Raw genomic sequence first — 12,690 nt, forward strand, 5'->3', positions numbered from 1 at the left:
TAGGATTAGGGTAACCCTAATCCAACCATACATCATACTAAATAACGTGTATGGACGGCACTACTGTTGGTGCTGAGTGAGCCTATCAGCCTTAGTCTCTCAGCAGGTGAGAAACGTTTCTGCTCGGTGAGTGATCAAGCTCCTGACCTCTACCTGGTGTGTCAAGCCACTCTGCATAAACTCTCCTCTACCGAAACAGCTGAGGCCATGTTGGCCATGGCAAGCGCAGAGTTAAATAGAACATATTGTGTATCTTTTATACTATATCTCCATGGTGACAAGCATCAATCAAAGTGCCTGCTGGGCTGAAGAGGTTGAATGGTACCTAGCCCAAGATGTACTCTTAAGGAGCCTAACGTTACAGTATTACATATTACAAAGGCTCCGCCGTACGTGGCAGGGGCTACAGTTCATTAAGGATTACAAAGACCTGGCCGTGGTCTGCCCAACGATGCCTCTCTACCACATGAACTCAATGCATTTTATGCACACTTCAACAATAACAACATCGTGCTGGTTGTGAGGGCTGCCACCGACCCAGAGGATTGGGTGATCTCGCTCTCAGAGGCCAACGTGAGTAAGGTCTTTAACCAGGTCAACACCTGCTAGGCTGCGGGGCCCGACAGTATTCCAGGGCATGCGCAGAACAGCTGGCTTAATGCCACAGTGACTACCGCCCTGTAGCACTCACATCTGTAATCATGAAGTGCATTGAGAGGCTGGTTATGGCATACATCAACACCATCATCCCAGACACCCTAGACCCACTCCAATTTGCATACTGCCCCAACAGATCCACAGACGATGCAATCTCAATTGCTCTCCACATGGTCCTCACCCACCTAGATAAGAGGAATACCTATGTGAGAATGCTGTTCATTGACTACAGCTCAGCGTTCAACACCATTGTCCCCTCCAAGCTCATCAGCCACAGGGGTGTGTGCTTAGTCCCCTCTTGTACTCCCTGTTCACCAACAACTGCGTGTCCACACATGACTCCAACACCATCATTAAGTTGGCTGACAACACGACAGTGGTAGACCAGTGACCTGTCAGTGTGGTACCAGAACAACAGCCTCTCCCTTAATGTCAGTAAGACCAAGGAGCCTATCGTGGACTACATTGATGGGGCTGAAGTGGAGCAGGTCAAGAGCTTCAAGTTCCTCGTTGTCCAAATCAATAAGGACTTAAAATGGTCCACACACACACACAAAGTCATGAAGAAGGCATGACAACGCCTCTTCCCCCTTAGGTATTGCATGGGCCCTCAAATCTTCAAAAAGTCGTACAGCTGACACCAACAGGCTCCTGAACAGCTTCCATCACTGTCTCTATGCACACTCAAAGGGCCCTACACACTCACGCACACTGACACCCCAAAACACACAAAGATTCACTCCATCATTTGCTCACAAACACATAATATGCACATACATTTATACTGACTCTACCATCACATACAATAATTATATACGCTGCTGCAACTTTGTTTACAACCTGTAATTTAAATTGATTTTTATTTGGATTTCATGTAATGGACATACACAAAATAGTCCAAATTGGTGAAGTGAAATGAAAAAAATTACTTGTTTAAAAAAAAAAAAATAAGAAGGAAAGTGGTGTGTGCATATGTATTCACCCCTTTGCTATGAAGCCCCTAAATAAGATCTGGTGCAAACAATTACCTTCAGAAGTCACATGATTAGTTAAATAAAGTCCACCTGTGTGCAATCTAAGTGTCATATGACCTGTCACATGATCTCAGAATATATACACCTGTTCTGAAAGGCCCCAGAGTCTGCAACACCACTAAGCAAGGAGCACCACCACCTTTTCATCGGCAGGGACTGGGAAACTGGTCAGAATTGAAGGAATGATGGATGGCGCTAAATACAGGGAAATTCTTGAGGGAAACCCGTTTCAGTCTTCCAGAGATTTGAGACTGGGACACCTTCCAGCAGGACAATGACCCTAAGCATACTACTAAAGCAACACTCAAATGGTTTAAGGGAAAACATTTAAATGTCTTTGAATGGCTTAGTCAAAGCCTAGACCTCAATCCAATTGAGAATCTCTAGCACGACTTAAAGATTGCTGTACACCAGCGGAACCCATCCAACTTGAAGGAGCTGGAACAGTTTTGGATTTCATGCATGCTCAAGTTTTCATTTTTTTTGTCTTATTTCTTGTTTGTTTCACAAGAAAAAATATTTTGCATCTTCAAAGCGGTAAGCATGTTGTGTAAATCAAATGATACAAACCCCCCAAAAATACATTTTAATTCCAGGTTGTAAGGCAACAAAATAGGAAAAATACCAAGGGGGTGAATACTTTCGCAAGCCACTGTATCCTGATGCCTAGTCACCTTACCCCTATGCATATTTCATACAGTGCCTTCAGAAAGTATTCATACCCCTTGACCTTTTTCACAGAAATACCTTATTTACATAAGTATTCAGACCCTTTGCTATGCAACTCTAAATTGAGTTCAGGTGCATCCATTGATCATCCTTGATGTTTATACAACTTGATATGAGTACACATGTGGTAAATTGAATTGATTGGACATAATTTGGAAAGGCACACACCTGTCTATATAAGGTCCCACAGTAGACAGTGCATGTCAGATCAAAAACCAAGCCATGAGGTCAAAGGAATAGTCCGTAGAGCTCAGAGACAGGATTGTGTCGAGACACAGATCTGGGGAAGGGTACAAAAAAATGTCTGCAGCAAGAAGTTTGAAACCACCAAGACTCTTCCTAGAGCTGGCCGCCCGGCCAAACTCAGGGCCTTGGTCAGGAAGGTGACCAAGAACCCGATGGTCACTCTGACAGAGCTCCAGAGTTCCTCTGTGGAGATGGGAGAACCTTCCAGAAGGACAACCATTTTTGCAGCATTCCACCAATCAGGCCTTTATGGTAGAGTGGTAAAAGGCACATGATAGCCCGCTTGGAGTTTGCCAAAAGGCACCTAAAGAACTCTCAGACCATGAGAAACAAGATTCTCTGGTCTGATGAAACCAAGATTGAACTCTTTGGCCTCAATGCCAAACATCACATCTGGAGGAAACCTGGCACCATCCCTATGGTGAAGCATGGTAGTGGCAGCATCATGCTGTGGGGATGTTTTTCAGCGGCAGGGACTGGGAGACTAGTCAGGATCAAGGCAAAGATGAACAGAGCAAAGTACAGAGAGATCCTTGATGAAAACCTGCTCCAGAGCGCTCAGGACCTCAGACTGGGGCGAAGGTTCACCTTCCAACAGGACAACAACCCTAAGTACACAGCCAAGACAACGAAGGAGTGGCTTCGGGACAAGTCTCTGAATGTCCTTGAGTGGCTCAGCTAGAGCCAGGACTGCAACCCGATCGAACATCTCTGGAGAGACCTGGAAATAGCTGTGCAGCAGCACTCCCTATCCTACCTGACAGAGCTTGAGAGGATCTGCAGAGAAGAATGGGAGAAACTCCCCAAATGCAGGTGTACCAAGATTGTAGCGTCATATCCAAGAAGACTCGAGGCTGTAATCACTGCCAAAGGCGCTTCAACAAAGTACTGAATAAAGGGTCTGAACACTTATGCAAATGTGATATTTCAGCTAAGTTTTTTAAAAATAAATTAGCAAAAATTTCTAAAAACCGGTTTCTGCTTTGTCATTATCAGGCATTGTGTGTAGATTGATAAGGAAAAAAACGATTTAATCAATTTTAGAAAAAGGCTGTAAGGTAACAAAATGTGGAAAAAGTCAAGGGGTATGAATACTTCCCGAAGGCACTGTATATACAAAAGTATGTGGACACGCCGTCAAATTAGTGGATTCGGTTATTTCAACCACACCCGTTGCTGGCAGGTGTATAAAATCGAGCACACAGTCATGCAATCTCTATAGACAAACATTGACAGTAGAAGGACCTTACTGAACATTTCAGTGACTTTCAATGTGGCACCGTCATAGGATGCCACCTTTCGAAAAGGTCAGTTCGTCAAATTTCTGCCCTTCTACAGCTGCCCCAGTCAACTATAAGCGCTGTTATTGTGAAGTGGAAACGTCTAGGAGAAAAAAACAGCTTAACCGCAAAGTCATAGGCCACACAAGCACACAGAACGGGACTGCTGAGTGCTGAAGCGCGTAAAAATTGTCTCTCCTCAGTTGCAACACTCACTACCGAGCTCCAAACTGCCTCTGGAAGCAAAGTCAGCACAAAAAATTTTAGTCGGGAGCTTTATGAAATGGGTTTCCATGGCCAAGCAGCCGCACATGCCAAGAGAACGTTACCTGCCCGAATGCATAGTGCCAACTGTAAAGTTTGGTGAAGAAGGAAAAATGGTCTGGGGCCGTTTTTCATGGTTCGGGCTAGGCCCCTTAGTTCAGTGACGGGAAATCTTAACACTACAGCATACAGTCCAATGACATTCTAGACGATTCTGTGCTTCCAACTTTGTGGCAACAGTTTGGGGAAGGCCCTTTCCTGTTTCAGAATGACAACACCCCAGTGCACAAATCGAGGTCCATACAGGAATGGATTTGGTCAAGATCGGTGTGGAAGAACTTGACTGGCCTGCACAGAGCCCTGACCTCAACTCTATCAAACACCTTTGGGATGAACTAGAACGCGCCTGTGAGCAAGGCCTAATCACCCAACATCAGTGCCATACCTCACAAATTCTCTTGTGGCTAAATGGAAGCAAGTCCCCGCAGCAATGTTCCAACATCTAGTGGAAAGCCTTCCCAGAAGAGTGTAGGCTATTATAGCAGAAAAGGGGGGACAAACTCCATATTAATGCCTATGATTTCAGAATGAGATGTGTCCACATACTTTTGGTCATGTAGTGTATCAGGTGGAAATCAGGGATCAACAACTAGATTCAGTTGCGGGCCATTTTTTTCTTGAGTGGATGGTCAGGGGGGCGGAATATAATTACAAACAATTTGTAGACTAACATTTACCACAAGAAGCCCAAACAGATACAATACAATACCAGCCAAAGGTTTGGACACACCTACTCATTCAAGGGTTTTGATTTATTTTTTACTATTTTCTACATTGTAAAATAATAATGAAGACATCATAACAATGAAATAACACATATGGAATCATGTAGTAATCAAAAAAAGTGTTAAACAAAACATATTTATATTCTTCAAAGTAGCCACCCTTTGCCTTTATGACAGCTTTGTACACGCTTGGCATTCTCTCAACCAGCTTCACCAGGAATGCTTTTCCAACAGTCTTGAAAAAGTTCCCACATATGCTGAGTACTTGTTGGCTGCTTTTCCTTCACTCTGCGGTCCAACTCATCCCAAGCCATCTCAATTGGATTGAGGTTGGGTGATTGTGGAGGCCAGGTCATCTGATGCTGCACTCCATCACTCTCCTTCTTGGTCAAATAGCCCTTACACAACCTGGAGGTGTGTTGGGTCATTGTCTTGTTAAAAAACAAATGATAGTCCCACCAAGCGCAAACCAGATGGGATGGCGTATCGCTGCAGAATGCTGTGGTAGCCATGCTGGTTAAGTGTGCCTTGAATTCTAACTAAATCACTGACAATGTCACCAGCAAAGCACCCCCACAGCATCACACCTCCTCCTCCATATTTCACTGTGGGAAACACACATGCATCCATAAAAAAAGTAACCTTTATTTAACTAGGCAAGTCAGCCTACCGCAGCCAAACCCGGATGATGCTGGGCCAATTATGCATCGCCCTATGGTTCTCCCAATCACGGCCAGATGTGATACAGCCTGGATTCAAACCAGGGACTGTAGTGACGCCTCTTGCACTGAGATGAGGTGCCTTAGACCACTGCGCCACTCAGGATCATCCATTCACCTACTCTGCGTCTCACAAAGACACGGCGGTTGGAACCAAAAATCTCACATTTGGACTCATCAGACCAAAGGACAGATTTCCACCGGTCTAATGTCCATTGCTCGTATTTTTTGGCCCAAACAAGTCTCTTCTTATTGGTGTCCTTTAGTAGTGGTTTCTTTGCAGTAATTCAACCATGAAGGCCTGATTCACGCAGTCTCCTCTGAACAGCTGATGTTGAGATGTGTCTGTTACTTGAACTCTGTGAAGCATTTAATTAGGCTGCAATCTGAGGTGCAGATAAGTCTTATGAACGTATCCTCTGCAGCAGAGGTAACTCTGGGTCTTCCTTTTCTGTGGCGGTCTTCATGAAAGCCAGTTTCATCATAGCGCTTGATGGTTTTTGCCACTGTACTTCAAATCAAATTTTATTGGTCACATACACATAGTTAGCAGATGTTAATGCTAGTGTTGTGAAATGCTTGTGCTTCTAGTTCCGACAGTGCAGTAATATCTAACAAGTAATCTAACAATTCCCCAACAAGTACCTAACACACACAAATCTAAAGGGGTGAATGAGAATATGTACATATAAATATATGGATGAGCGATGGCCAAGCGGCATAGGCAAGGTGCAGTAGACGGTATAAAATACAGTATATACATATGACATGAGTAATGAAAGATATGTAAACAATATTAAAGTGGCATTATTTAAAGTGCCATTGTTTAAAGTGACTAGTGATCAATTTATTAAAGTGTCCAGTGATTGGGTCTCAATGCAGGCAGCAGCCTCTCTGAGTTAGTGATTGCTGTTTAGCAGTCTGATGGCCTTGAGACAGAAGCTGTTTTTCAAGCTCTCTGTCCCAGCTTTGATGCATCTGTACTGACCTCGCCTTCTGGATGATAGCGGTGTGAATAGGCACTGCCTCGGGTTGTTGTTGTCCTTGATGATCTTTTTGGCCTTCCTGTGACATCGGGTGCTGTAAGTGTCATGGAGGGCAGGTAGTTTGCCACCGGTGATGCGTTGTGCAGACCGCACCACCCTCTGGGGAGCCCTGCGGTTGAGGGCAGTGCTGTTGTCGTACCAGGCTGTGATACAGCCCGACGGGATGCTCTCGATTGTGCATCTGTAAAAGTATGTCAGGGTTTTAGGTGACAAGACCAATTTCTTCAGCCTCCTGAGATTGAAGAGGCACTGCTGCGCCTTCTTCACCCCACAGTCTGTGTGGGTGGACCATTTCAGTTTGTCTGTGATGTGTACGCCCAGGAACTTTCCACCTTCTCCACTGCTGTCCCTTCAAAGTGGATGGGGGGGTGCTCCCTCTGCTGTTTCCTGAAGTCCACGATCATCTCCTTTGTTTTGTTGACGTTGAGTGAGAGGTTGTTTTCCTGACACCACACTCAGAGTGCCCTCACCTCCTCCCTGTAGGCTGTCTCGTCGTTGTTGGTGATCAGGCCCATTACTGTTGTGTCGTCTGCAAACGTAATTATTGAGTTGGAGGCGTGCGTGGCGTCACAGTCGTGGGTGAACAGGGAGTACAGGAGATGGCTGAGCACACACCCTTGTGGGGCCCCAGTGTTAAGGGTCAGCGAAGTGGAGATGTTTTTTCCTACCTTCAACCAACTGGGGGCGGCCATCAGACAGTCCAGAACCTAGTTGTACAGGGAGGGGTTGAGACCCAGGGACTCCAGCTTGATGATGAGATTGGAGGCTACTATGGTGTTGAATGCTGAGCTGTAGTCAATGAACAGCATTCTTACATAGGTATTATTTTTGTCCAGATGGGATAGGGCAGTGTGCAGTGTGATGGCGATTGCGTCATCTGTGGACCTGTTGGGGCGGTACGCAAACTGAAGTGGGTCTAGGGTGGCAGGTAAGGTGGCGGTGATATGATCCTTGACTAGCCTCTCAAAGCACTTCATGATGACAGAAGTGCTACGAGGCGGTAGTCATTTAGTTCAGATATCTTTGCCTTCTTGGGTACAGGAACAATGGTAGCCATCTTGAAGCATGTGGGGACAACAGACTGCGATAGGGAGGGATTGAATATGTCCGTAAACACACCAGCCAGCTGGTCTGCGCATGCTCTGAGGACGCGGCTAGGGATACCGTCCGGGCCAGCAGCCTTGCGAGGGTTAACAAGTTTAAATGTTTTACTCAAGTCAGCCACGGAGGAGAGGGGGGGACGCAGTCTTTGTTAGCGAGCCGCAACGGTGGCACTATATTATCCTCAAAGTGGGCAAAAAAGGTGTTTAGTTTGTCTGGAAGCGTGATGTCGGTGTCCGTGACGTGGCTGTTTATCTTTTTGTCGTCTGTGATTTCCTGTAGACCCTGCCACATACGTCTCGTGTCTGAGCCGTTGAATTGCGACTCCACCTTGTCCAGGTACCGGCATTTCGCTTGTTTGATTAACCTTGCAGAGGGAATAACTACACTGTTTAAATGTAGCCATATTTCCAGACCTTTCCATGGTTAAATGCGATGGATTGCGCTTTCAGTTTGCGCGAATGCTGCCATTTATTCACGGTTTCTGGTTTGGGTAGGTTTTAATAGTCACAGTGGGTACAACATCTCCAATGCACTTCTTAATAAACGCACTCACAGAGTCAGCGTATAGGTCAATGTTGTTCTCTGAGGCTGACGGGAACATATTCCAGTCCGCGTGATCAAAACAATCTTGAAGCGTGGCCTCCGATTGGTCAGACCAGCGTTGAATGGTTCTCGTCACTGGTACATCCTGTTTGAGTTTCTGCCTATAAGACGGAACGAGCAAGATGGCATCATGGTCGGATTTGCTGAAGGGAGGGCGGGGGAGGGCTTTGTATGCATCGCGGAAGTTAGAGTAGCAGTGATCGAGAGTATTAGCCCCACAAGTTGTGCAATCAATATGCTGATAGAATTTAGGTAGCCTTGTTCCCAAATTTCCTTTGTTAAAATCCCCAGCTACAATAAATGTAGCCTCCGGATATATGGTTTCCAGTTTACAGAGAGTCCAGTGAAGTTCCTTGAGGGCCGTCTTGGTGTTCACTTGAGGGGGAATGTACACAGCTGTGACTATATCTTGGTAGGTAAAATGGCCAGCATTTCATTGTAAGGAATTCTAGGTCGGGTGAGCAGGACTTGAGTTCCTGTATGTTGTTATGATTACACCATGAGTCGTTAATCATAAAGCATACACCCCCCGTCCTTCCTCTTCCCAGAGAGGTGTTTATCTCTGTCGGCGCGATGCATGGAGAAGCCCGGTGGCTGAACCGATTCTGACAACATATCCCGAGAGCCATGTTTCCGTGAAACAGAGAATGTTACACTTGAAGAAACTTTCAAAGTTCTTGACTTTTTCCGGATTGACCGACCTTCATGTCGTAAAGTAATGATGGGACTGTCATTTCTTTTTACTTATTTGAGCTGTTCTTGCAATAATATGGACTCTGTCTTTTATGGGTTATCTTCTGTATACCACCCCTACCTTTGTTATTTCATAGTTTTGATGTCTTCACTACGATTCTACAATGTAGAAAATAGTACAAATAAAGAAGAACCCTTGAATGAGTAGGTGTGTCCAAACTTTTGACTGGTACTATATATTTGCCTAAAACATAATAATTTTCTTGCTCAGAAAACTTGGGGGGCCAAATAAAATCAAATGCGGGCCGCCAGTTGGGGAACCCTGATCTACAGCTATCACTCCAGTATCCCTGCACATTGTAGATATGGTACTGGAACTGACTGGCCCTATTTATAGTATTCTTACTTACTTTCTCGTATTCTTCTTATTTTTAGTTCTTGTGTTTTTGATCTAACTTATGTTATATGTTGTATTACAATGTTATTGACTATTGCATTGTTGGGTTTTGAGCTTGCAAGAAAGGCATTTCACTGCACTTGTGCATGTGACATTAAAACTTGAAACTATGTTATTTTCAGAGGTAGACTCTTGAGTCACAATCAAGGGCTAAATGGTACCTTGCCTATAATGAAAGTAGGATAAATAAATACGCCCTCAATATGAATGAACTTACTAGTCTGGAGGATCTTCGGACCTCCTGTTTAATATCATCCACCAAGAAGCCATAGATCCCTTCGTTTTCCTCTCCACGCTGATACACGCCGCTTGACATCAGCTGGAATATAAAAACATCTGAATAGGATTGCAAAATTCCGGGAACTTTCAATAAATTCCCTGGTTTTCTGGAAATCCTGGTTGGAGGACTGCTGGAATCAGGAGGGAATAAGCAGAAAATCCAGAGTCCTCTAACCAAGATTTCTGGAAAACCAGGGAATTTAAGTTCCCACCTTTCATCTGACATTGTAAACATTCTGTACATTTAAGGTGCCTTCCGTAAGCAACTGAATGATAAAACAAATAGATTATTACTGTTTGAGTAATAGTATTCCGCAATGACAAGATATTTTGGTTTAAGCTAGGCCATAATTCATGAACAATGAGTAATTCTAACACGCACACTCACTCTCTCTTACCAGGCAAAAGTAGTGCACAGTGAGTTCCTGTGACTTAAGTGTGATCTTCTCGCCATATTTGTCTGGACAATTCTCACTGCATTTACAAAGTGCACAACCTTAAAATAGAGAGAAGACATTTCAAGTTCAATGTAAATAAATAAGTACCTTATCTTTTGGGTAGGGTGGTTTGATCATGCGTGTTCTCACCATTGTCATCAAAGTCAAAGTGTTGAAAAAAGTGATAAAATGTTATACTACAACAACATAGTGGCCTTCATACTGATCACTCACAGTCTATTAAGTATTCCTGCTCGGATCTCCGAATCCTCCTCTTCATTTTCAATAGTAAGAGGACCTTGATTCTTCACGTGAAAAAAATTGCCTGAAAAATAAATGTCATAGCTGTATCAGCAAACTTTCAAGATACCAGACTGTGTCTGATTCATTTCAAATACTGGAGCTGTGCTTAACTTATGCTAGTTTGCCTTGTAGAATGGCACCAATGGAATAGTCCCAAAGGTGCAAAGTCCAAGCTGAATTGAGCGCACCTCAAATACCTTTCTGTTGCATGGAATGTCATTCCTTGGGCACTACAGATAATTATAGCTATTTGCATGTGAAACTGTCTGGGAATACATTGGCTCCATTGTTTACTTTAAGTAGGTGGGCCAGGGCCCACTCTCCGGGTATAGCTCTGGTCCATGCACATGTCGGATGAGCATGGAGCGAGAAGGATGCAACTGCAACCCGCAATTCTGGGCGTTCAACCCCTCTTTTTATAGGTCCAATAACCTAGATGCGGTTATTGCACCATAACGTTGGATGCCAACCTCCGATAAACCCCACAGAAGAGGCGGGGTGGACAACCGTTGCTAGCTACCGCTACCGATGACGAGGGCAAGTGCTCAGCTGGCGGTAGCGAATGACCCAGTGTGCTAGCTTAGCAAGCTAGTCCTAAGGAGGACACCGGTACACAGCAGGCAGGGGCACAAAAAACTCAGATAATACTTTTATTTCCCTTTTGACCCACATCCAAAAGTTTCACACAAGCATGAAAGGGGGGGGGGTATGCAGGAACAAAAGGTACTTTCGAGGGGTGTGGTTCATGAAGGAACCAATGGGATACTCGGGGGGGCGTTCCTGGACATGCAGGAATGCCCACATGTAGAAACGTCCCGGATTGCGGGCTGCTGTTGCATACAGCCGATAAAATGCCCAAGTCGTTTTAGTGGACGGAGAAAAGTTTTAAATTATTCTAGTAATATCTTCACGTTGGTGAGTTACGAAAGTATACTGAATACAATGACTAAACAAAACTGGGGGGAAACGTGCCACAGCACATCGTTGTGGCGCGGTGAGAGCTATGGGTATGCATTTAGAAATATCTTCAGCTTAGATACATATTTTTTTCCAAGTCTTCCTCATAGTCGTTATCTGTATTATATAAGTAGTAACGAGATTTACGCATTCGTGTAACGACCCAATGACGTTCTCGATATTTGGATAGCTTTAGCGGTGAATTATAGTGCTTTTCAAAAAATGCATGACAATGATATGTTAACGCATTAGCTTGCTAAGTTGCTAGCTAATTAAAAAGCTATGTTACAGAAGTGCATAGCTAAAATCTAGCTATCTACTATACACATTGAATGCAAACGTGCATCTTACTTTTAATCGATTTATATGGACTTAACCTAGTTTGTTTGTTTTTCCATGATTTTAAATTTCCCTCGTCGCCCTTCGTCTTTGGAGGGTAAATTTCAAATCGAACCAAAACATTCGGAAATGGGAAGAGTCACAACGTTGATTTCCGGTAGAATCTGCTAATTATTTTCAGAATAAAAGCCTATCTGAAAATGTAAATAAAAACAGAAACAAACTCATATAGTCCACTGATATTCATGTTTCTACAAGATCTGGGAGGGGAGCCATTAAACTTGATTTGATTTAATTATAGTCATGTTGAAATATAGACTTAAGTAAGCAATACAGGGCCGGCTCTAGTCCTTGATCGTGACCCTCGGTTCCATTACACGTAAGAGTCATTGGACGAAGGCGTCTTATGTAAGGTGGAGTTTTGTTAAGAGACCTGACGCTCGGTGTGAACATGAACAAGCATTGCTTGTGGTACGGTTATGGAAGCATAAGGACCTTATCTTCAGTGCTTGATTTGGGACTGAAATATGGTGTCAGTACTGTTTATATTTAGGTGAAGGAGCTCCACAATACGTTTGAGCTAATATTCTGTAAGAGGAACAGGAGCTCAAGCAGTAGAACATGTAAGGTGCTGGTACTCAGCTCTGGTTAGCTCCTGCCCAAGTCAAGCACTGCTTATCTTTCATACCAGCAAGAAATAATAATACAAAAATAATACATTGATACACGTTATTATAGGGTTAGAGTCACACACGGCC

The 12,690-nt window shown here is 44.1% G+C and overlaps 1 protein-coding gene across 4 annotated transcripts in view; it reads right to left on the reverse strand.

Annotated features, from left to right (window-relative positions):
- Nucleotides 1-12,094, reverse strand: part of LOC115162098 (G2/M phase-specific E3 ubiquitin-protein ligase) — a 29,963-nt gene extending 17,869 nt beyond the window's left edge. The window contains exons 1-4 of one of the 4 annotated variants that reach the window (XM_029713062.1): nt 11,971-12,094; nt 10,568-10,658; nt 10,295-10,392; nt 9,835-9,936 (exon numbers count right to left, since the gene is read on the reverse strand). In XM_029713062.1, the coding sequence (XP_029568922.1) occupies nt 9,835-9,936; nt 10,295-10,392; nt 10,568-10,613 (246 nt within the window). In that variant the 5' untranslated portion in view covers nt 10,614-10,658; nt 11,971-12,094. Of the gene's footprint in view, nt 1-9,834; nt 9,937-10,294; nt 10,393-10,567; nt 10,659-10,824; nt 11,223-11,944 lie in introns of those variants that run through there. The other 3 variants (XM_029713061.1, XM_029713064.1, XM_029713063.1) reach the window with 3 other exon arrangements.
- Nucleotides 12,095-12,690: the final 596 nt, after the last annotated feature.

The sequence above is a fragment of the Salmo trutta genome, chromosome 25 (genome assembly GCF_901001165.1).
Source record: "Salmo trutta chromosome 25, fSalTru1.1, whole genome shotgun sequence".
Classification (NCBI taxonomy): Eukaryota; Metazoa; Chordata; class Actinopteri; order Salmoniformes; family Salmonidae; genus Salmo; species Salmo trutta.